At 38.1% G+C, this 23,490-nt stretch overlaps 1 protein-coding gene across 6 annotated transcripts; it reads left to right on the top strand.

Moving 5' to 3' along the window:
• The first annotated feature begins 1,666 nt into the window (after positions 1-1,666).
• Positions 1,667-23,136, top strand: LOC128165627 (coiled-coil domain-containing protein 33-like). Of its 6 annotated transcripts, none has more exons than XM_052830350.1 (25): positions 1,667-1,850; positions 2,038-2,105; positions 2,647-2,947; positions 3,117-3,598; positions 3,761-3,927; positions 4,232-4,356; positions 8,676-8,785; positions 8,897-9,001; positions 9,088-9,179; positions 9,264-9,384; positions 9,579-9,711; positions 9,924-10,057; positions 10,969-10,989; positions 12,528-12,599; positions 12,966-13,211; positions 15,819-15,860; positions 18,101-18,273; positions 18,665-18,918; positions 19,218-19,306; positions 19,864-20,059; positions 20,507-20,580; positions 21,044-21,154; positions 21,387-21,506; positions 21,939-22,007; positions 22,544-23,136. In XM_052830350.1, the coding sequence occupies exons 3-25, from the start codon at positions 2,668-2,670 to the stop codon at positions 22,604-22,606; spliced, it is 3,279 nt and encodes a 1,092-aa protein (XP_052686310.1). In that variant the 5' UTR covers positions 1,667-1,850; positions 2,038-2,105; positions 2,647-2,667; the 3' UTR covers positions 22,607-23,136. The 6 variants fall into 6 exon arrangements, with proteins under 6 accessions (XP_052686310.1, XP_052686308.1, XP_052686311.1 ...); XM_052830348.1 differs by lacking the exon at positions 19,218-19,306 and adding an exon at positions 19,390-19,478 and having other exon boundaries at positions 1,680-1,850; XM_052830351.1 differs by lacking the exons at positions 10,969-10,989; positions 19,218-19,306 and adding an exon at positions 19,390-19,478 and having other exon boundaries at positions 1,680-1,850.
• Positions 23,137-23,490: the final 354 nt, after the last annotated feature.

Genomic DNA, 23,490 nt, shown 5'->3' with positions numbered 1-23,490 from the left:
TGTGTATCGCCGAACGTTTGTGTCTATATATCTGTACCGCGATTGGGTGTAGATTTGCTCTAGAGTGACCCCAGATGTTGCGTTTGAATGCTGCAGGGACAATAGCGGTGTAGTAGGAAAGGGGGAATGAGCATATAAATACATTGAAAACATGACTGGACCAGAATTTGAACTGGGGACTTATGCAACTCTAGTCAGGAGCTTTACCACTGAGCTACCCAGGCAGCTATCCACGATCCATGTAGCCCCAACTACTACATTCCTCCCTCCTTATAAATAGTCTTCAACCCCGAAGACACAACACAAGTTCACCTTGTCAGGACTAATAATCATAATTTTATTGCCTGTGTAACGGGAAGGGAGGAATAATGACGGACCAGACCGGGATTTGAACCCGGGCCCCCTGAATCTCTAGTCAGGTGCTCTACCAACTGAGCTATCTGGTGCCGGTATTCAAACCGGTCTGACCGTCACATTCCTCCCCCCTTCAATGATCTTTGCCTTCGAAGATCACCCCAGGCTCTTCCCCTGGCAGGAGTTCACCTGTCAGTTCCAGGGGTTGGTCACAGCACAAAATGTAACAGGATGGGAGAAATAATGGCGGACCAGACCGGGATTTGAACCCGGGCCCCCTGAATCTCTAGTCAGGTGCTCTACCATCTGAGCTACCTGAGCAGCGGTATTCGAACTAATCTGACCGTCACATTTTTTAAAATTTCTTTTTTTTATACAACCGTCACACCTGAACAAGGAAGGCTACGGAACCATCTGTAGAAGGAAAGAAGGAATGAGCATATACATATAAATTGGCTGTACCAGAAATCAAACTGGGACCCATGCAACTCTAGTCAGGAGCTCTACCACAGAGCTACCCAGGCCAATGTCCATGGTCCATATAGCCCCAACTACTACAGCAGTAAAATTTTAAAAGATTTTTATTCCTCCAAAATAGAATTTTTTTCTGTAATTTTTAAGTTGAACATGTGTTTTTATATACTTCCCTATATCTTGAAATAATTAAAAAGTTCTGGCTTGTAAGCAGAACTTTTCCAAAAAAGTAGAGGACCCTTAAATATGTTCAAATCTGAATGAGAAATATTTATGTATAGTATGCAGCAATATAGTAAAATCATAATAAAATAGAGAGACATGAATATTTTAGACCAAATAATCAGGAAAGAGGAGAATAGTGTCGTTGTAGCGTGCCCATTTCAGCTTAGTGGTGGGTGTCTATAATTCTGTAATTGTTATTTTTCTGATTTATTTAAATCTTATTGCTGATGAAAACAGTTGCTGTTTCCAAGTTAATCCTTTTAAATCTACAGGTAGGTGTTATTACAAATCTTCACCTGTACTTCTACCTGAATGTACAGGTATGATTACCTTTAATATCGGCCATGATGCTGTGAGCAGAGGGCAATGCTTTCATCCGTAGTTTTTAAATGGCACTGCTAGCGCTTCTCAATATAGAGAACTTCCCACTGTCAGTTGTTCTACAAATGTTTATAGATGTTTACCGTACATTACCTGATTTTTCACAAGTCAAAAGATTTAAACTTTTCAATTTGAATGCATGATAGGATACCATTATATATCTTTCAATAGATCTTTTATACACTAAATTTACAAAGCGATTGACACACGATGAAAATGTCCATACTTCATTGAGTTCAGATTTTACTTTATACAATACATTTGGGTTTTTAGCACAGTAAAAATCAGTGATATGCAAATCATTGAATTCAAATGTCTGGTAGCTTTCCAGCAAAGAAATTCTCAATAGTGAATTAAAAATTGATGGAAATTTTGTTTAACTAGTGAAAGGGGGTGAAAAATCTTCAATCAATAAGGTGATGTACTGATCGAGAAGTTACTTCAATTACAGCTTTATCATTAGTAATATTTATACTTAATTTTTTTTCACTAATTATGATGTACCCGGTACTCTAAATCCAGAAAATTTTGTCATACTTTATTTCAAAACTTCACACAGTCATGTTAATTCAACATTCAAATTATTTTGTTCTTTTCATCCAGGATTTTGAAGATACATGGATTGAAAAATTCTACCGAGATAAAGTTCTACCTATCTACAGAGAAATCAGGTACCCCTAGTCTCCGATATTGATCTATGTTATTATTTACGAGACACACGGTAGTGTAATTGTTATTTGGGCAGTTTAAAGATATCAATATGGCTTTAATATAGAAATTTGACGACAAGAATGCTTGAGAGATTGTGTGTGCATTTCTTTTGTTGTTCAGCAAATCACAGGGTGATGTAAAGAAAGCATTTATTGAATGATTAAAGGGAACAATATTAAGGGGGTGATGTACAGGGCTAGGAATCTATTCACCACTGAGTGCATAGTGATTTCTGGAATATTGAAATTGGATTTACAAAAAATTTGGATGCGTTTGGAATATTAATGTGTATATATATGTACAGGTAAATGTTTATTCATTTGACTCCTCATGGTCATTCAAGAGAGGGCCTTACATCAAAGTAATCATTTATATCTATAGCGATTTATTTATGGTTTAAATATTTTTTCCTACCTGATACCTGTTTTACATACCTGACCTTATCTTAAACTGTCATATTTTCATAAAGATAAATTTGTCATTTGTTGTTTCATATATAAGTGTATAATAGAAAGAAGCAAAATGGAGTCGATGAGTTCACATCTGCCGAAAGTAGATGACAAAGCTTTGGAGTTTGATGTAGACATTCAGGATGCCCAGTTTAATCACGAGGGGCGATACTTTCTGCGCCTCTCAATTCACAGTCTCCACACTAGCGACTTTACAGGAATTCAGGTCAAACACGGGATGGAGACCACGTACAGAAATGAGAACGAGGCTGAGACTGACGTAGTGACACAGCCAGAGTCAGCGGTGTTGTCCAGATTCCAGGACAAACGGTTCAGCTTTAGGCTCCCTATCGGTAAGTCCTCAATGGCAAAGATTCCTGTCCTAGAGTTTCTATGTGTTTGATATTATTATATTTATCCTTTACATTATGATTTTTAACAGTAAAGAAAAAAAAGGTATGAAGACATAGATTTATAGGTTATCAAAACTTATGGATGCATTGTGAACAACTGTATTTGTAGGATTTTGTAAGAATGACAAGAACCACGATGTTTACCTGTTGGTTGAGGCCTTCAGTCTGCCCAGTGATGGCGGTATGGGGAGGAAAGTGGGGGAGGGGAAGTTTGCCATTTATCCCAGGCCCAACGCCCCCAGGATAAAGGCCGACGTCGAGCCGGGGGAAGATTTCTACAATTACACAGATGTCCTGTCTCTCCTCAGGACAGTGAGCACAGACAGTGTACAGATGCATTGTGGGAGAATTCGCAGTATATATGCGCTAAGAGAGGTGGTTGTTCCCAAACCAAAGTCACCACTGAAGACACCACCAAAGAAAACAATAAAGAAACCAACCCCCACCCCCCAACCCAGTCCTCCACCCTCCAGCAGACCAGCACCAAGACCTAAACCACCCCCCTCACCCACCAGCTCTTGGGGTGGAGATAACATCTCCATTATGCTCCCTTCCTCTCCATCCTTCCCTCCACTGTCTGATGGAAAATTAGTAAGTGCCAATATCGTTTGGTTACAATCACCGTCAATTCATTTTTTTAAAGTAAGCCCATATGAAAGAAGCATCATGGTCTTTATTTTGTAAAGAGTTGATAAATTATCTACAGCTAATAAATGAACAGTTGATCAAATATCATGTGATGTCTATAAATAGGTGAAGGAAGATCCCCTGATGGACAAGGACAGACACACATACGCTGTCCAGTCGACCTACCGACACGTGTCTGGGGGAGGGACGGAGCAGGTGGATGTGATCCTCCACGGAGCGTCCAGCCTCCCCAACACCGACTCGGGGACCACTCCACAGGCTTATGTCATTGTGTAAGTTTTGTTGTCATCAAATGTTTAGAATTAGAAACAATATTATGGAGAGGGTTAACATGTATATAAACAGGCTTTGCTAAATGTTACAAAATCCATTTGTTTCATCAGTAAGAAATCTGTAACAATTTTTAGGCTTTTAATTTCACATTTATACAGCTGAATGCAGTATATGAATAATTTGCTCATGTATTATTTCATTTACATTAAAATTATTACAAATTTTCCATATTCTGTCACAAATCATTAGAAATCCTTTTTCTGCATGGTGCTTCATGTTTTATAAAAATATCTGTCTGTTTAGGAAGAAGAAATCTGACACCAACCAGAAAGGGTCGGTGACCCACACGTCCCTGAGGCCGACCAGCTCCCCATCTTGGGAGGAGATGATCTCTACCTCCATGGACGCCTCAAAGGCCGGTGACGAGTGTATGTATTGTATGATAACTCTTATTACCACAACTAGAATTTGCACCTGACTATTGATATATAACGTCTAACAACAACACAAAATTGTAAACCATATGACATAAATATATAGACTTGTTGATAGCAAGAAATATTCAATAAATGTACTACCAGATTCACTTGAACTTAATGGTGAAATATTCTTGCACAAAAAAATAGAAGTTGATTTACAGTTTTACAGAATTTATAAATGTTGGGAAATTGTTTATTTGTAAGTATTTAAACAGATTTTTCAAATTAAAAACAAACAAATGAACACAAATTTTCTAAGGGAGAAATCTCTATTTGTACAAGCTTCCTTCCTCTCTTTAGGTGAAAAAGTCAATTTTTCCAACAGGTACCTTGATATTTACTGTGAAGCCGATGAGAGATACACATTATGTGGTAGACTTCCTGAGGGTCAGCATACTGGTATCTCTAAGTTGAAAATGACACAACAGTCAAAGAATTGGAATCCCTTTGTTTGTTTTGTCTCCTAATCTTATCTTCATGTCATCAGAAAAGTGTATGTAGGTATTGATATTGACTGCTGGACATTTAAATCATGCACAAATACCAAAACTTATGGATTCCATGCACTAATCTAGGGATATATGCATTATGTCATGAATTAATGTTTATTCAAACTTTATGAAAATGAAATATTTAAGGCAGTCAATCTCTTTATTCAAACACATTAAGTGAAGGAGTAAAGTAATTGAATCACAAATAATCATCTCATTTCTTACTGTACACCAATAACACCATTACCGTGGTTCTAAAAAGGAAGACACACTCTCAATCCAGACTATTGTTCTGCTCCTGTGGTTTCTGTGGGGTACATACTCTCCATCCAGACTTTTGTTCATCTCCTGTGGTTTGTGTTGGGTACAGACTCTCCATCCAGACTTTTGTTCATCTCCTGTGGTTTGTGTGGGGTACAGACTCTCCATCCAGACTATTTCTCTCCTCTTGTGGTTTCTGTGGGGTACAGACTCTCCATCTATTGTCCTGCTCCTGTGGTTTCTATGGGGTACACACTCTCCATCCAGACTTTTGTTCATCTCCTGTGGTTTCTGTGGGGTACACACTCTCAATCCAGACTATTGTTCTGCTCCTGTGGTTTCTGTGGGGTACAGACTCTCCATCCAGACTTTTGTTCATCTCCTGTGGTTTGTGTTGGGTACAGACTCTCCATCCAGACTTTTGTTCATCTCCTGTGGTTTGTGTGGGGTACAGACTCTCCATCCAGACTATTTCTCTCCTCTTGTGGTTTCTGTGGGGTACAGACTCTCCATCTATTGTCCTGCTCCTGTGGTTTCTGTGGGGTACACACTCTCCATCCAGACTTTTGTTCATCTCCTGTGGTTTCTGTGGGGTACAGACTCTCCATCCAGACTTTTGTTCATCTCCTGTAGTTTGTGTGGGGTACAGACTTTCCATCCAGCCTATTGTCCTGCTCCTGTGGTTTCTGTGGGGTACAGACTCTCCATCCAGACTATTGTCCGTCCTGCTCCTGTGGTTTCTATGGGGTACAGACTCTCCATCTATTGTCCTGCTCCTGTGGTTTCTGTGGGGTACAGACTCTCCATCTACTGTCCTGCTCCTGTGGTTACTATGGGGTACAGACTCTCCATCTATTGTCCTGCTCCTGTGGTTTCTGTGGGGTACAGACTCTCCATCTACTGTCCTGCTCCTGTGGTTTCTGTGGGGTACAGACTCTCCATCCAGACTATTGTCCTGCTCCTGTGGTTTTTGTGGGGTACAGACTCTCCATCCATTGTCCTGCTCCTGTGGTTTCTATGGGGTACAGACTCATCATCTATTGTCCTGCTCCTGTGGTTTCTGTGGGGTACACACTCTCCATCCAGACTTTTGTTCATCTCCTGTGGTTTCTGTGGGATACAGACTCTCCATCCAGACTTTTGTTCATCTCCTGTGGTTTGTGTGGGGTACAGACTTTCCATCCAGCCTATTGTCCTGCTCCTGTGGTTTCTGTGGGGTACAGACTCTCCATCCAGACTATTGTCCTTCCTGCTCCTGTGGTTTCTATGGGGTACAGACTCTCCATCTATTGTCCTGCTCCTGTGGTTTCTGTGGGGTACAGACTCTCCATCTACTGTCCTGCTCCTGTGGTTTCTATGGGGTACAGACTCTCCATCTATTGTCCTGCTCCTGTGGTTTCTGTGGGGTACAGACTCTCCATCTACTGTCCTGCTCCTGTGGTTTCTGTGGGGTACAGACTCTCCATCCAGACTATTGTCCTGCTCCTGTGGTTTTTGTGGGGTACAGACTCTCCATCTATTGTCCTGCTCCTGTGGTTTCTATGGGGTACAGACTCTCCATCTATTGTCCTGCTCCTGTGGTTTCTGTGGGGTACAGACTCTCCATCTATTGTCCTGCTCCTGTGGTTTCTGTGGGGTACAGACTCTCCATCTACTGTCCTGCTCCTGTGGTTTCTATGGGGTACAGACTCTCCATCTATTGTCCTGCTCCTGTGGTTTCTGTGGGGTACAGACTCTCCATCTACTGTCCTGCTCCTGTGGTTTCTGTGGGGTACAGACTCTCCATCCAGACTATTGTCCTGCTCCTGTGGTTTTTGTGGGGTACAGACTCTCCATCTATTGTCCTGGTCCTGTGGTTTCTATGGGGTACAGACTCTCCATCTATTGTCCTGCTCCTGTGGTTTCTGTGGGGTACAGACTCTCCATCTATTGTCCTGCTCCTGTGGTTTCTGTGGGGTACAGACTCTCCATCTACTGTCCTGCTCCTGTGGTTTCTATGGGGTACAGACTCTCCATCTATTGTCCTGCTCCTGTGGTTTCTGTGGGGTACAGACTCTCCATCTACTGTCCTGCTCCTGTGGTTTCTGTGGGGTACAGACTCTCCATCCAGACTATTGTCCTGCTCCTGTGGTTTTTGTGGGGTACAGACTCTCCATCTATTGTCCTGGTCCTGTGGTTTCTATGGGGTACAGACTCTCCATCTATTGTCCTGCTCCTGTGGTTTCTGTGGGGTACAGACTCTCCATCTATTGTCCTGCTCCTGTGGTTTCTGTGGGGTACAGACTCTCCATCCAGACTATTGTCCTGCTCATGTGGTTTTTGTGGGGTACAGACTCTCCATCTATTGTTCTGCTCCTGTGGTTTCTATGGGGTACAGACTCTCCATCTATTGTTCTGCTCCTGTGGTTTCTGTGGGGTACAGACTCTCCATCTATTGTTCTGCTCCTGTGGTTTCTGTGGGGTACCTGGCATATTCTAGTGTCAAAATTTTCTTACACAAGTATACATTAAATCTAGATATGATACTGACTTTCTAGTACTGTAAACGTGGTTATATTGACGAGTTCAAAATTTGACGATATTTTAGTAAGAGACAATTGGCGAGTTTTAATTTTGACGAATTTTTGAATAAGAGTAAGAGTTATCTATCTTTGATTTCTTATAATACCAGGGTTAGAGTTATCTTTCTTGCGAACTCTTTTACAAGCGTTGGTATTAATAAAACTTTACTTTGATTGAAAAAAAAGTCTGTACAGATTTGATGGAATAAAATTGTTCTTTGTATTTTGTTTTTATTCGATATTGCCTGAGGTAATAAAGTAGGTCAAACACGGCATGATAATTACGCATGCAAAGTTATTATAGAATGTTGTGACGATTAAGTGATAATTGCATTTAAAACATGCTTGTTTAGATTTTATGGGTTTTTTCAATGCTAATTACGTGTTTTTATAGCTATTTACATAAATGAATCATTAACTTTGTATATATCTAGTCCTAACGGGATAATGCCGATAAAAAATTCTGGTATTAATACGCTATATATATGATGTGAAGTTTGGCGAGTGGAAATTTTGACGAGAAAATAAAAATCGCCAACATAGTCAAAATTAACACATCGTCAAAATTTCCACGTTTACAGTAATTGTAGATTTATTTACTGGTTGACATAACTTCTAAACAATTTTATCTTAGTGTATGTACTGTAACTGGTCCGTTTGTTTGTCTGATTTTCTACTCAGTCATGAAACATATATTACATTATTATTTGCATGATATTGACCTAACATTGTTACAAGAGGCTTTGTTACTTCAGTCATGGTTGATGGCCCAGCCTCTCCAAAAATGATATTACTTTGATGCAAGTACATTTATCCAGTCTTGGTGGTGTCTGTGGCCGATGGTCCCTGCAAAGATGATGTTGACCTAGCTATATTTGGTTGTAAAAAGTCTTGGTAATGTCTGTGAATAGTGGCTATATTTATTTTGACTATATTTATGTTATAATATTTTCAGTTTTAGTGGTTTCTGTGGCTGATGGCCCCTCCAAACAGGAGCTGGTGGACTACCAGATACCGATCAACTCACTACAACCATTCCACCAGTACCACCTAGAGCTGGTCAAGGCAAGTAGATCTGTCTCAGACCATAGAGTAGAAGTCCTGATTTTAGATCCAGGACCAGAATCCTTGCTGGTATAACATGTCTCCAGTGAATTGGATTGTTTTATATTGCAGCCTAAGAAGGGCGTTCCCAATGGAGTTCGTGTATTTGCCACAATAACAAGGAAGTTGCCCCAGCTGCCTAAAGATGCTTCCTCGCCTCAATACCTGGGACTGGAGGTAACAACAGGGATATGAGGACTTCAGGGTAGCATTCCTTTAGAAGTTCACAGTGATACTTAACACCGTTTCTTGTATTTTGACAGGTTTTACTGCGAGCTGTACAGAAACCACTACAGACTTCCATGGGCCCCCTTATAGCTGTTGCCAGGATCGTCCCCGACTTCTATAACTACAAGTAAGGCATGCTGACAGATTTCTTGTATTGATGTACCAGATTAGTTTGGTTATGTACATTACATTGCTTTAATCCTATTTACAGGAGTAACTACTTGGTCTCCCACCCCAGGGCTGCTGGAGTCACAATGACCAGTGTCTCTTTTCCGTCCCCCCACCCTGCTTCCTTCAGCGTCCCTCCCGGCACCAAACATGGATATCCTCAGGTGATAATCAAGTATTCGTACACTTAGACTGTTTAATCTTGGACAAACCTGTGCAGCTAAAGCTAACACTGTATCAACTTCTCCCAAATAGCACTAGTAGATAGTCATCCATTTATAAAAATTTATGCACAAAATAGTCGATGATTTAATATCTGGAATACCTGTAGAATAAATGTGTTGTATGTGTGATGTAGATAAGCCTGCCCGGGAGACCTGATGTACAGCCGGAGTGGAACCACCCCTACCTGTTCTGTGACGAGAGAGACAAGGCCACGCTCTTCACCCCATCAGCAGCTCTGGTCATTGAATACTACCACCAAGATCAAGGTCAGTGGGGTCAAGGTCACCTCTCTTACAGCCTTTAATGTAAAGATTTCTGTACAGTAGAGCCAGGCTAATCCGTAAATCTTTGTTCCTATCTAATCCATCCATATTGATGAAGTGTCTGGATTAATGAATCACCAACTTGAAAATTATAAGATATATACTTGGTTTTACATGTACTGGTTCATGCTGCTTTACTTAATAATAATTTTCAGCAATGACAGATCAGTTCTGGAAAATGAAGAGTCCAATGGGGTTTTCTGCTTTACAGTTGGATAAAGATTTGTACACAGAACTTATCAAAGAGAGTGCTTACAAAGGCCTAAGAGTGGACAACTTACCTATACAGGTAGAATAGTTTGTCTGTGTAAACTTACCTGTACATGTAAAATATCAAGTGTTTGTGTGAACTTTCCTGTACATGTAAGATCGAACCATTTTAACAAGAGCTTGGACTTTTTGTGGGATGTTACTATCTAGTTGCTCATCAAAACAAGCTGTCAATTTTGACCTGCTTTCTTCTAATTCCTGAAGAGAAGCTCATTAATATTAATAGACTGTCAAAACCGGAAAGATCTGCTCTTCTGTGTGAAATTGATGCTGAATCCGTGAAATATACATCTCTGGGTGAAGTCGCGCGAATCTCATTGCGCTCAATATATTCATATCTATTAGCCAATGACTGGATGGTTAACAGTGAGTAGACCCCGTCCTCCTCAAATTGGAGTTTGTCATGATCTGCCCAAAGTCCAAGCCCTTGTTAAAACGGTTCTAATGTGTCTGTTTGAGATTACCTGTACATGTAAAATAGAGAGTCTGTGTAAACTTACCTGTACAAGTAAAATAGTGTAAGTGACTGAGAGAAGACACCTTATTAGAGTGTCTGTGTTAATTAGGGTAGATAACTGCTTTATACAGGTAAACTATTGTGTCAATGTGAACTTTCCCAAACAAGTCAAATTGTGTTAATGTTAGACCAAGACACAATAACACAATATCATTATTTGGCTTATGATGGAAAAGAATTTATCTGGTTTTGATAAGGATTTATTAGTTTCAGAATGAATGCATGTGTACTTATTTGCTACATTTGCTGATTTATGACTTTCAGTTTTTTTCTTAAATATTTCTTGGTTTTTCCTGTGTTTGTAAAATGGAAATTATGTAAAGTTATGAATTCAAGAGCTATAGCCCTTGAAGACATACGCTCCGAAAACATTCAAATGTGTGAATGTTAAATATTGTGCATTTTTATTGAAGGTTTTTAAGGACTACCCCAGAGTAAGTAGTGAACACAGATATGCATAAATGTCTTATAAATATATTTACCAGAAAATTGTCCAGTGTAGGTCTGGAGTAATCAGACAACTTATTTCTCATTCATTCCCTTAGATTAGAGCTGATTGCCCCTGTAGTTCTTTCATTGTTAATATCTTAATAAAGTGTATATTAAAATATGAAAATTCAATAATTGATTCATTGAATTTTCTCTTTGAAATAATATTATTATAAGATGTCAATGCCTTATGTCTTTCCTGTTCTAAATAATATTATCTGGCTGTTTCAATTAATCAAAGCTTGAGCATGCAAATACATTGTATTCTTTATTAATGAATAATACCATGTTTCCATAATCTCCTTGTTTATCATAATGATAAAGGAAACAGGACAAAATGTTTAAGTTTAAATCAGGTCTTTTGATGTAAACAATAGATATATATGTATTTACCTATGCAAACTTGTATCTAATGAAGTTTGGAATCGGTATATAGCTGTTCATTTAATTATGCTTGTATTAATACAACCTTTGTATCAGTATCTGTTTGGAAATGGTGTGGAATGTCATCCCTATAAAAACTGTCTCTCTACATATTTTATAATCCTATTCAAACTGACTTTCAGTTATCCACTTCAATAATAAAATTTCCAATATTTGAATCATTTATATACAAAACACATAATTTATCTGATAATATAGTACAATTTAGTTACAGTTTTAAATTCAATGCATATATTATTACTTATTAGGTTAGTTACTGACTCACTACGGAAATATATTGGGTTGATCAATCTCATAGATGGCGAGGCGAAGCCGAGCCGTCTATGAGATTGATCAACCCAATATATTTCCGTAGTGAGTCAGTAACTAACCTTATAAGTGTTTTGTTTTCCCGAGGACTATCAAGCGACATATTCATTCACAAATACCGGTGATCTACGTAAAGCAATGTACAAGATGCCTTACATCTCGTCCAATTAAACTCATTTAAACTCTTCAAAATTATCAATACCACCTTTCAAATACACTTAAAAAATCTTTGCTTCACCCATATTACTTACAATGTTTTCTTGCTATTCAATTTTAAACCTCTGCAGAGATTTGAGCAAATTTAGACGCTGCCATTTTGTTCTGCTCCAGACACAACAATGTGACGTCAATATTAAAAGGGCAACTACTCTAATTTAAAAATAATTCCAAAGGGCCACTACTCTAAATATTTTAATGACTTACTGAACACGATTTCTGTGTTAAATAATATGAAATATCGAGATGAGTAGGTGAGGCGGCCAATGACGGCCATATTGCCTAATATTAATCCTCACAGAACCTACATAGAGATATATGAGGCAATCACGTGCCATGTTTAATCCAATGAAAATGTGACATTTCAGTCTGAGGGAAAACAATTAGCAATTGTGTCTGTATGAACTGATATATCATACTTATTTTGTAGCTACAGCATTGGAGAAATCGGACATGGATTTAAAATCTACGATTATTTTTGCTCTTACATTAAGTTACTTTTTTCCTATAACAGGGCACAGACATTGTGACCATAGAGGGGAAACAACCCACCGTGGGACTGATCCTGAAGCTCATTACAACTAATGTAAGATTCTGTATACTGGTATTACTTCTAAACATGTACTGAGAGAGAGAGAGGGAGAGAGAGAGAGAGAGAGAGAGAGAGAGAGAGAGAGAGAGAGAGAGAGAGAGAGAGAGGAGAGAGAGCTCATTACAACCAATGTAAGATTCTGCATACTGGTATTACTGCTAAACATGTACTTTGTGTGTGTGTGTGTGAGAGAGAGAGAGAGAGAGAGGGGGGGGGAGAGGGGGGAGAGAGAGAGAGATCTGAAAGGAAAAAAGATGGGTTAGAGAGCAATTAGGAGAGAAGGGAAGAGAGAGAGGAAGGGGTGAAAGGAATTATTTGGAAGTACGGATTTATAGGAGCTGTGTATGTTGGCTCTAACAGGCACCAGATGCAATGGTGAAGGCAGAGAACCTTGAGATGCTGCCTGCCCTGGATTTGTTTCCTGAACCAAGTGGAGGGTACTTTCGTACCGGAGATGACAATAGCAACCAGAAATCCCCAGAAGTTCTCAAGGTCAATTTTGCCGAGGAGCCCCCATCCTGGGATTCCCTGTCGTCAGAGAGAGCGGAGTCTCCCCCTGTACAACCCGGCTTCTATCTGCAGAAAGTATACAAGAAGCCTATGTCCGTAAGTACACCTGTACATTATACTTTATTCAAAACCCTGACAAGCCACTTTTAATATTTAGAAATTATAGCACACCGTTTTAAAATTTCCCAGTTCAGATATAAAGTTATGTTTATGTTTTATTTGTCAACGGTTTAGGGATAAAAACAAATAACTTTTTAGTGATGTAGTTTAATTTGCACAATTAAAATCATAGAACACGATTAATTTCATTTTCTGTTTTTTGCTTTATTGCACAATGTCACATTGTAGAATAGAATTACCTGTTATGATATTGTTAAATGACTTGATCAATGTTTGTTGTCATCAGATAGTCTGCCAATACATCTGGTAAGTCAAAGGTCATCTACAGGCCTCTGGAACCTCACATTAACAAACTTGTCTGTCTGGATATAAGATACATCTCCTGTCTATGACTTTTTCTGTGGTTTATGTTTGGTATCACTGTGGTGTCTTTTATTTCAAACTGTGCTTACATGGACTCTCATTTTTAGCTCATCTGAGCCAAAGGCTCAAGTGAGCTTTTCTGATCACAATTTGTCCGTTGTCTGTCGTCGTTGTTGTCGTTGTTGTAAACTTTTCACATTTTCATCTTCTTCTCAAGAACCACTGGGCAGATTTCAACCAAATTTGGCACAAAGCACCACTAGGTAAAGGGGATTCAAGTTTGTTCAAATGAAGTGCCACGCCCTTTTTAAAGGGGAGATAATTGAGAATTATTGAAAATTTGTTGGTATTTTTCAAAAATCTTCTTCTCAAAAACTATTCAGCTGGAAAAGCTTAAACTTGTGTGGAGGCATCATCAGGTAGTGTAGATTCAAGTTTGTTCAAATCATGGTCCCCGGGGGTAGGGAGGGGCCAAAAGAGGGGGATCAAGTTTTACATAGGAATATATAGAGAAAATCTTTAAAAATCTTCTCAAAAACTATCAGGCCAGAAAAGCTCAAATTAAAATGGAAGCATGCTCAGGAAGTGTAGATTCAAGTTTGTTCAAATCATGGTCCCCGGTGGTAGGGTGGGGCCACAATTGGGGGATCAAGTTTTATATAGGAATATATAGAGAAAATCTTTAAAAATCTTCTTCTCAAAAACTATTGGGCCAAAAAAGCTCAAATTAAAATGGAAGCATCTTCAGGTAGTGTAGATTCACGTTTGTTCAAATCATAGTCCCCGGGGTAGGGTGGGGCCACAATTGGGGGATCAAGTTTTACATAGGAATATATAGAGAAAATCTTTAAAAATCTTCTTCTCAAAAACTATTAGGCCAGGAAAGCTCAAATTTGAGTGGAAGCATCCTCAGACAGTGAGATTCAAGTTTTTTAAATCATGGTCCCCGGGGGGTAGGGTGGGGCCACAATTGGGGGATCAAGTTTTACACAGGAATACCGTATATAGAGAAAATCTTTAAAAATCTTCTTCTCAAAAACTATTAGGCCAGGAAAGCTCAAATTTGAGTGAAAGCATCCTCAGATAGTGAGATTCAAGTTTATTCAAATCATGGTCCCCGGGGGTAGGGTGGGGCCACAATTGGGGGATCAAGTTTTACATAGGTATATATAGAGAAAATCTTTAAAAATCTTCTTCTCAAAACCTATTAGGCCAAGAAAGCTCAAATTGGCGTGTAACCATCCTCAGATAATGTAGATTCAAGTTTGTTTAAATCATGGTCCCTGGGGGTAGGGCGGGGCCACAATGGGGGATACCTTTTTATATATAGAGAAAATCTTTAAAAGTCTTCTTCTCAAAACTATTAGGCCAGGAAAGGCCAAATTTGAGTGGAGGCATCCCCAGATCATATAGATTCAAGTTTGTTTAAATAACAGTCCAGGGGTAGGGTGAGGCCACAATGGGGGATGAATTTTTACTTAGGAATATATAGAGAAAATCTTTAAAAATCTTCTTTTTAAAGACTATTTGGCCAGAAAAGCTTTAAACTTGTGTAGAGGCATCCTCGGGTAGTGTAAATTCAAGTTTGCAAAATCACAGTCCCTAGTGGTAGGGCGGGACCGTGATGGCGGTTTGAATTTTTACATAGGAATATATAGAGAAAATCTTTAAAAATATTCTGGGAAAGTTTTCGGTCCAAAACTCAGTACTTAGTGTGAAAGCACAGGTTATGAGATTAAAGGTAGATTTATGTTTGATGAAACCATGATTCCCTAGAGAATAGTGGGGCCACGAAATGGGGGGGGGGGGGGGAGGGTATATAGGAATACAGAAAAATCTTCTTACAGGTACAACAACAAAAGGGGCTTGGTATTTACCAAAAAATAAGAGGTGGATAAAAATTGGCAGATTTTCAATTTTTTTTAGCAAGATCTACTGTACTCAGTTGTCAAGATATGCTAATTTGATCAGAATTAAGGCAATTGTTGCTCAGGTGAGCGATGTGGCCCCTGGGCCTCTTGTTAAATAATGGATCAATAAATATTACATGTGATCTGATGCATATGTAAAAAAAAAAAAGATAAATGAAAAAAAACTTCATTTTTGACAAACTTGGTACTTCTCTCTCTCTCTCTCTCTCTCTCTCTCATAGAGACTCTTATACTTTATGTGCTTTTTTATTTCGTCATTGTTTCAAATCTTTGTTGTATTGTGTTGTAGCCTAATTGTTTGTTCCAAGTCTATTCATTGTCAGGTTTGCAGGTAATGAACAAGTTTAATTAACCCTAATTATAACAATAATTAACCAAAATGTTGTTTCAATCCCTGCTTTGCTTTTTTGTTCCAGAGTTATTCCCCTTTAGTTGTGTTGCTGATTTTCTCCTTAAAATCCTCTGTATTTATGTTACCAAATAAATATTCTAAATACAGTAAAGGTTTTGTATGGTGGCATATCTCTGCCCCTTGTGTGCAAGTTATTTTTCCATCAAATATGTCGACATGCAAGATAAATATGTTGACATGCAAGATAATTATGTCAACATGCAACATAACTATGTTGACATGCAAGAAAATTACAATCGGATAAGAATTATACAAAATCTAAAAAATTCTCAAATATCGCCCACTTGTGACATCCAAAATGCTAGATGCTACCTTTTTATGTCGACATGCAACTTCTTTATGTTAACATGCAAGATAAATATGTTGACATGCAACTTATTTATGTCAACATGCAACTTATTTATGTCAACATGCAACTTATTTATGTCAACATGCAACTTACTTATGTTGACATGCGAGATGAATATGTTTACATGCAACTTAGCTATGTTAACATGCGAGATAAATATGTTGAAATGCAACTTATTAATTGTATGTCAACATAACTTAGTCGCATGTTAACATAACTAAGTTGCATGTCGACATGATTAAGTTGCATGTCGACATAAAGAAGTTGCATCTTAACATAACTAAGTTGCATGTCGACATAAATAAGTTGCATGTCGACATAAAGAAGTTGCATTTTAACATAACTAAGTTGCATGTCGACATAAATAAGTTGCATGTCGACATAACTAAGTTGCATGTCGACATAAATAAGTTGCATGTTGACATCAATAGGTATCGTATCTAGCATCTTGAATGTCACATTTTGGCGATATTTGAGATTTTTTATAACTCTTTTTGATTGCAGTTTTCTTGCATGTCAACATAATTAGTTGCATGTTGACATAACTATCTTGCATGTCAACATATTTATCTTGCATGTCCACATAATTAATAGAAAAATAACTTGCTCACAAGGGACAGAGATATGCCACCATAGTTTTGGTTGCATGCTGAGTGAAGTTTTCTAATAAACATCAAACACCAGACTTCACAGTCATTCTCAGGTAGGCCATTGCTGTGAATGACCTGTTGCATGTGTAGAGCCAGGTAATAAACCCACTCCTTCTCTGCGTTTTCTTCTTTGATTGGTTGTATTGATTTTCTACTGTGTATCATACTTTCTTTTTAAGTTCAGGTAACTTTAAATGCTCAGCCAGGTGTAGAAATCTGGTCACCTGTTGATCCTGTTTATACCTGTCTTGGTTACCAGGAGGCCATGAGTAAACAAAGAGATTAAAAAATATCTGATTGAGCCCTGTCAAAATTCTTTAAATTTCCAGACTATCAATTTTGTAAACTGACATTAGAACTTCCTTCAGAAAAGACCCACATAGTAATCTAGTGCAACTGTAGGGACCCAGAGTCTCTCTGTGAACTGTTCTCCCTTGGGAAGCCCCCGTGACCTGAGAGGGTAGTAGTCCATAGGATCTCCCCACAGCCTGATCATGCCAAGAGGATTTAATTCTCTCTTTGCCAAATGTGTGTCATAAACTACAAATATGTAAGGGAGATCTAGAACATTGTTATAATTAGTGATTGGGAATATACAACAATTCTGTGATTTTATGAGATAGAACAGACAAATCTGACAAGATGGCTACAATGTATTATAGACCTTACTCATCGGAGGTAGGACTATTTCAGGATTTAATTTTGTTGGTTGTTATTAAAATACATCAACATTTTTTCCTGTACACAAGATGGCTGATCTATTTAAATGTTGGGCATTTCAAAAGACCTTTTATATATCTTGTTGGAACCAACTTAGAAAACCTTTGATAATTTGATTACAAAAGCATGATGTTTGTTTGAAAATTTTGTTGAAGTTTGAGAAAATCTTGATGCACTAATGAAATAATGTTTAATAATTTTTTAACAATCCATGTATTATTTACCATTATCACTGAATTCAAATGATTTAGAACAAGAAGGAAGAACTACAATATTTTTTAAAGAAATAATATGGAATTCTTTTATGAATGAATAAATAATAAAATTTAAAAAAAAGAAACAAGAGAAGAGCAGTATGGAACTGTAGGTTTTGCATGCTTTCAGTATGGAACTGTAGGTTTTGCATGCTTTCAGTATGGAACTGTTTGTTTTGCTTTCAGCCCATCAAGGATGGGGACCTGCCTCCCTATGAAGCCATGGAGTCCATCCTCCCAGACTATCAGTACATCTTTGTGGACCCAGACAACAAATCTGGTCCCCGGCCCCAGCAGAGACCCCCGGCCGCCACCCAGATGCCAAGCTCCTCCATGATGCCAGGGGGACCCTCCACCAGGTGGGGCTCATTTTATGTGGTTTAGTGTCAAAGAAAAGGGAGAAAGAGACTGTCTGCTATCATAAAATGTGATGTTGTTTAGTACCAGAGTAGGGGGACTAGTATACCATCATATGATCTTTTATGTTGTTAATATCATAGTGAGGGTAGCTTATTACAAGGGGGTGGGAATGTTTGCATGTATTACAGAATTTTTGGTGTTTTTTGCACCAATACATGTACTGGTACATTGGTGATATTATAAACTTAACCAAGTTATCCAACCTGCATAATGTGTCAGATGGAGAAAAATCAATGGAAAGTAAAATTTCTTCTCAGAATATAAAATATGTTAGAAATTTTCATTGTTTTTTTTTTCAAAGTTACAATTCATACATATTTGATGTTTCAGTAAACAGCCCAATGACCTTGACCAGACTTCAATGAATGTCCTTGACCATCAAATGAAGGAGCTGGAGAACTATCGCTCCGCAGTCCATAAAATGGGTCAGGATATCCTGGCTCTCCGACAACAGATCCGAGAGCTCGAGGCCAACAACAGTCAGCTCCGGCGAGATCTGGCAAATTATAATGACGCCAGTAAACTGATGATAGAGTCCTCGGAGCTGGATAACCTCACTAAGCCAGAGGTCATGTCCAGATACGGTAAATAGTGCTACTCCAGTACTACTCTGTAAAATAACTTCAACTATGTCTTTGTTAGAATAGTGTTTGATGATAAACAATTTGCTGGTTAAAGAATAAATCAACTAAATTTTTGCTAAAATATCATGAAAAAATTGATCCAGAATCAGTACTATCGTAAATTGAATAGCAAAAATAATTGAAAGTATAAGAAAAGCAATATCAATTCTGTAGGAATTTCAGGAAATTAATACCTGATGATTTTTTAAAAAAATTTCTATGCTTTTGTGTTTGATCATTGATGTTAAAACTACTTTCAGCAATCTTGAAACAAACCCTAGTTGTAAACAGTAATAGTCTAAAAAGCTACAAAGATAGAGTTCAGACCCTACAGAATGAACTCATCAAAGTAAGCTTGCTCTATATGGGCCGCTTCTAGACACTCATAGTGAGTTTTGGGTAATAGGGTATGTGCACTTTTTGCTTTTACAGCTGCACTCAAACAAACTCTGCAGACAAACTCAGGTGACATGCAGATCTACAAAGATAAAGTGCAAAAACTGCAGAATGAACTGATCAAGGTATTTATTGGGGCGCTCACAGCTTTTTCCCTTTACTTATTTCACAAAAATATATTTTTAAATTAGTTTGTTCAAATCATTCCACTTTACATATTTATAGAAGTATATTACAGTACAAGCATTTTTGAATGCTGTAAAAATAAAAAAACACAAAACCTTTGATCTAATCTCAACATGTTCTAGACTGCATTTATATAAGAATATTTGTATTAATTTAAAAAAATCAATCAAATTTAAATGGAAATCTTTTTTATTTTTAAGGATATAATGACAATTGTTTGAGACAGACAGAAAAAAAACATTAATTTTAAAAAGTTCCATTGAATTTGAGTGGAAAACTATTTTTTTAAAACTATCTAATGGAACAATATTTTGTGATAAACAGAAAAATGATCAGGAGAAGAAGTACATTAAGATCGCCCAGAGCTACAAGCAGCAGACGGAGGTCATCACCAAGCTTCAGGAGAAGTTAAAGAAGACGCGAACCGTGGAGGAGGCGCTGAAGAAGCAGGAGAAGGTGATAGAGAAGATGGAGAGGATCCTGGAGAAGCAGCACCGCGACCGGAGCAAAAAGTCCAACGGTCAGTGTGAGAGTCAGGGTCAGGGAGATGTATTGTTTAATGTGGTGTAGTGTTTATTATGAGAAGTCCAACGGTCAGACCTACCAGTTAATGTCTTAAAGTTAATTAAAAGAAGTCCAATGGTTAGTGTCCACTCACACTTGGAATCACTTAATTTCAGTGTTAATTAAAAGAAGTCCAATGGTCAGTGACAATCGCAACCAGAACAACTTATCATTTATGTCTCAGTACATGTACCATGCATCTTGCCAGCCCAAAAAATGTTAGCTAAATAAAAAGAAACTTGTACCGTAGTTGAAAGAGGAATTAGAATTCTGTCAACAAAAATAAGAGTAGAGAATCTTACATTGAATCTTCTTAAGATTGAGTTCAGAGACTAAAACATTAAAAAATATGTTGTCATTGACTTGTAGAATTTTACTTATTGAATATTTTGTTATTTTACAGATGCAGCTCAGGAGGCCAATGAAGCTCTGCTGGAGGAGAACAAGAGACTGCGACAGCAGTCTGATGACTTAAGGGTATGTATCACTACAGATAAAACATAGTACAAACACAGATATTCGTAGTAACATAGTACAGCCACAGATATGAAATAGAACGCAGTACTGCCACAGATATAATGAAATATATGTACTACAGATACAACATAGTACCCCCACAGATACGACATAGTACTGCCACAGATATAATGTGCTCCTACAAATACAACATAGCATCCTCAAGGATACAACATATTACTGTCACAGATATAATGTAGCACTATACACTGGTATACAACATAGAACCCCACATACTGCAGATACAACATAGTACTGCCAAAAATATAATACAGTACTACAGATTCAACATAGTATCCCCACAGATATAACATAGGACTACCCCAGATATAATGTAGAACTGATAAAAATACAATGTACATAAAATGTAGGGCAAGATAGGTGGCAATAGAGAGCTGTACTTATATAAAAATTGTTGTTACAGGACCAGTTGAGATTCAATAATAAAGGATCCTCAGACTCAGAGACAGACAAACTGGAGCTGTACCAAGCTCTGGAGAAGGCTGAGGCCAGGATCCAGTCCCTAGAGAGACAGGTCAGTTGTCATAGCAATGTGTTACATGGGTTTGACAGGTATAGATCAAGTTAATGAATCGTTTAGCAAGGCAATTAGGTTAAAAAATGTTTTTTACTGATCATCTAGCAAACATTTGTCATTGGGAAACAAAACCTTTGGATATAATATTGAAAATATCCAGGAAAGAATTATAGTTGGGGTGATGGTTTGGCTAAAAAAATTCATAAAATCACCTTTGATTGGATTTCAGCTGGCAGAGAATTCCAGAACATGGGGCAAGGAAAGAGCCGACATGAGTTTACGGTTGAATGAAGCGGAGCATGGGTTTGGTCGATCAGGTGGGATGGTTCTACACGACTACCCTGTTTATGTAAGTGAGCAAAGACCAAAATATACTGTGGGGTCATTAGATTTCGTGGTGGCTCAATTTTCTTGAATTCGTGGGTACCTCGCATCCACGAATTAACATCCTCCACGAATTAATAAATTAGGGTAATAAAGTCATATATCCTTTGTGGGTTTAAGAGAATACACGAACCTGTAAAATTTAAGCAATCTACGAAAATAGGCCCCCACGAAATTTAATGATTCCACAGTAAACCATTCCTATTATCTATCCCAGTACCCATTTATAGATAACATACTAGTCTTGTTATGAGCTAAAACCTTCATCTCCCTTAATTTGAGAAATGCTAGTCTTCCTACCAATTCCTTTTTAAAATGTGCCTGACATAGATAATACTCTAAATGGGTGAAGTTCACCAATATGATATGTCATAAATAACATGTTCCTGGATACTAGGACTCTCCAAGACAAGTCAAACAGTACAGGAAGTACGCCAGTGCCTGTCCCTGTAGATGTCGCTGTCAGGTACCCGTGTACTCAGTTACCACCCCTTAATGACCACTGCCTCACATAGAGAGTTCTCAGACACCATACACACTGAAACAATCACCATTACAATTTCTGAGCTCACTTTGGGCGTGTTTAGTTATTGTCACACATTAATGTTATTGATTGTCAACAAAATCCAATGTTTATTGTCTGACAGAATTCAACTCGGATACCATTTCAGTGCAATCACCATAACCATGTCTGATTTCACATTGGCCCATTTAAAGTTGTTTCTGTTCACTGTTGCCACACGTTGCCATTTATAGTCAACAAATGTCAAATATATTTCAAACAGTAATACATGTACCGGTAATTCATAAAAATAGATAAATTGTAAACTGTTTGGCTATCTAATTTTAAAAATCTTTATAGAAAAGAAAGATTTCTCATTCTATATAAATGTAACTCTTCATCCATTGGTTCAAAGACTTTCAGATAGAAGTGAATGCTGAGACAAAGCATGCTTGAACTGGGTCGAGTTTTGAATTTTTTTTGTTTTCACATTTTCACAGAATGACAAACTGGACAAGTTGGCCAGGAACAGCCCCCGCCGATTATCTCCCCTGTATCGCTGACACAAACTCACGACTTTCCCTGGTGCTTTCAACATGGCTGCCTCCGACAGCCAGCCGTCCAATACCACTGCTGCGTAACGTCATCGTCATCATCACAAGAGGACCACCGTCATCAAATGAACATTTCACTATATGGAGTACAGACAAGGAGACTCACATGGACACAGGATTTTGATGAAGCTGTTTATGTGTTACATGTAGTTTTCCGAGTACTCACCCATACATACATGTATGTTATAAAGACTTAGTGTCTCACCGTCTGTATATCGATCGAGCGTAATTACATCTTCCATAAAAAGAACCTGTACATTGTAAGGACTAGCGAGAATTCATTTTTTATTGTGTTATTATGTACATGCACGTAAAATGCTCCTACTTTATGTCATCACGCCAGACATGTGACAGTTCACCGTCCGCTGATGTTGTATGTGTTTTTAAACCCTTTCATTGTTACTTATTAATATTTACTTTATTATATATTGTTAGATATGTAAATTTTGTTGGTAATAAATCTATGCGTTAGTTGTAAATGTGTGTTGTAATTTTGACCTTACCTCTCATGGTTAAGTGAAAGTTTAATGGGAGAGATGCCAGACATTGTACCAACAAGAGGCCCATGGGCCACATCGCTCACCTGAACAGCAGTTCCTTGTAACATTACATTTCGTAGCATATGCTTTTTCTATTTTAAACATTGAACCCCTTTCTGGGGACCCAGTAATGGTCCGAGGTTTATGGTTGGCTTGCACAACATAAATAGTAAAATAGGAATGAAAATGTGTAGCACTGCGGTGGGACCGCACGTACACAACCTGAAAAACTGAACGTAGAAGAGTTCCACTTCAAGAGGAATAACTCTCAGACTGTACAGAACATTAAGAAAG

This window comes from Crassostrea angulata, chromosome 10 (genome assembly GCF_025612915.1).
Source record: "Crassostrea angulata isolate pt1a10 chromosome 10, ASM2561291v2, whole genome shotgun sequence".
Classification (NCBI taxonomy): domain Eukaryota; kingdom Metazoa; phylum Mollusca; class Bivalvia; order Ostreida; family Ostreidae; genus Magallana; species Magallana angulata.
This window is presented reverse-complemented; position numbering and strand designations above follow the sequence as displayed.

Excerpts from the sequence above, each read along its gene's own strand:
- LOC128165627 (XM_052830350.1), top strand. The coding sequence starts at position 2,668 with ATGGAGTCGATGAGTTCACATCTGCCGAAAGTAGATGACAAAGCTTTG. Across the intron at positions 4,357-8,675 it reads CTCAAAGGCCGGTGACGAGT|TTTTAGTGGTTTCTGTGGCT; the intron begins GTATGTATTGTA and ends TAATATTTTCAG. Across the intron at positions 18,919-19,217 it reads AGAGGTCATGTCCAGATACG|CAATCTTGAAACAAACCCTA; the intron begins GTAAATAGTGCT and ends AACTACTTTCAG.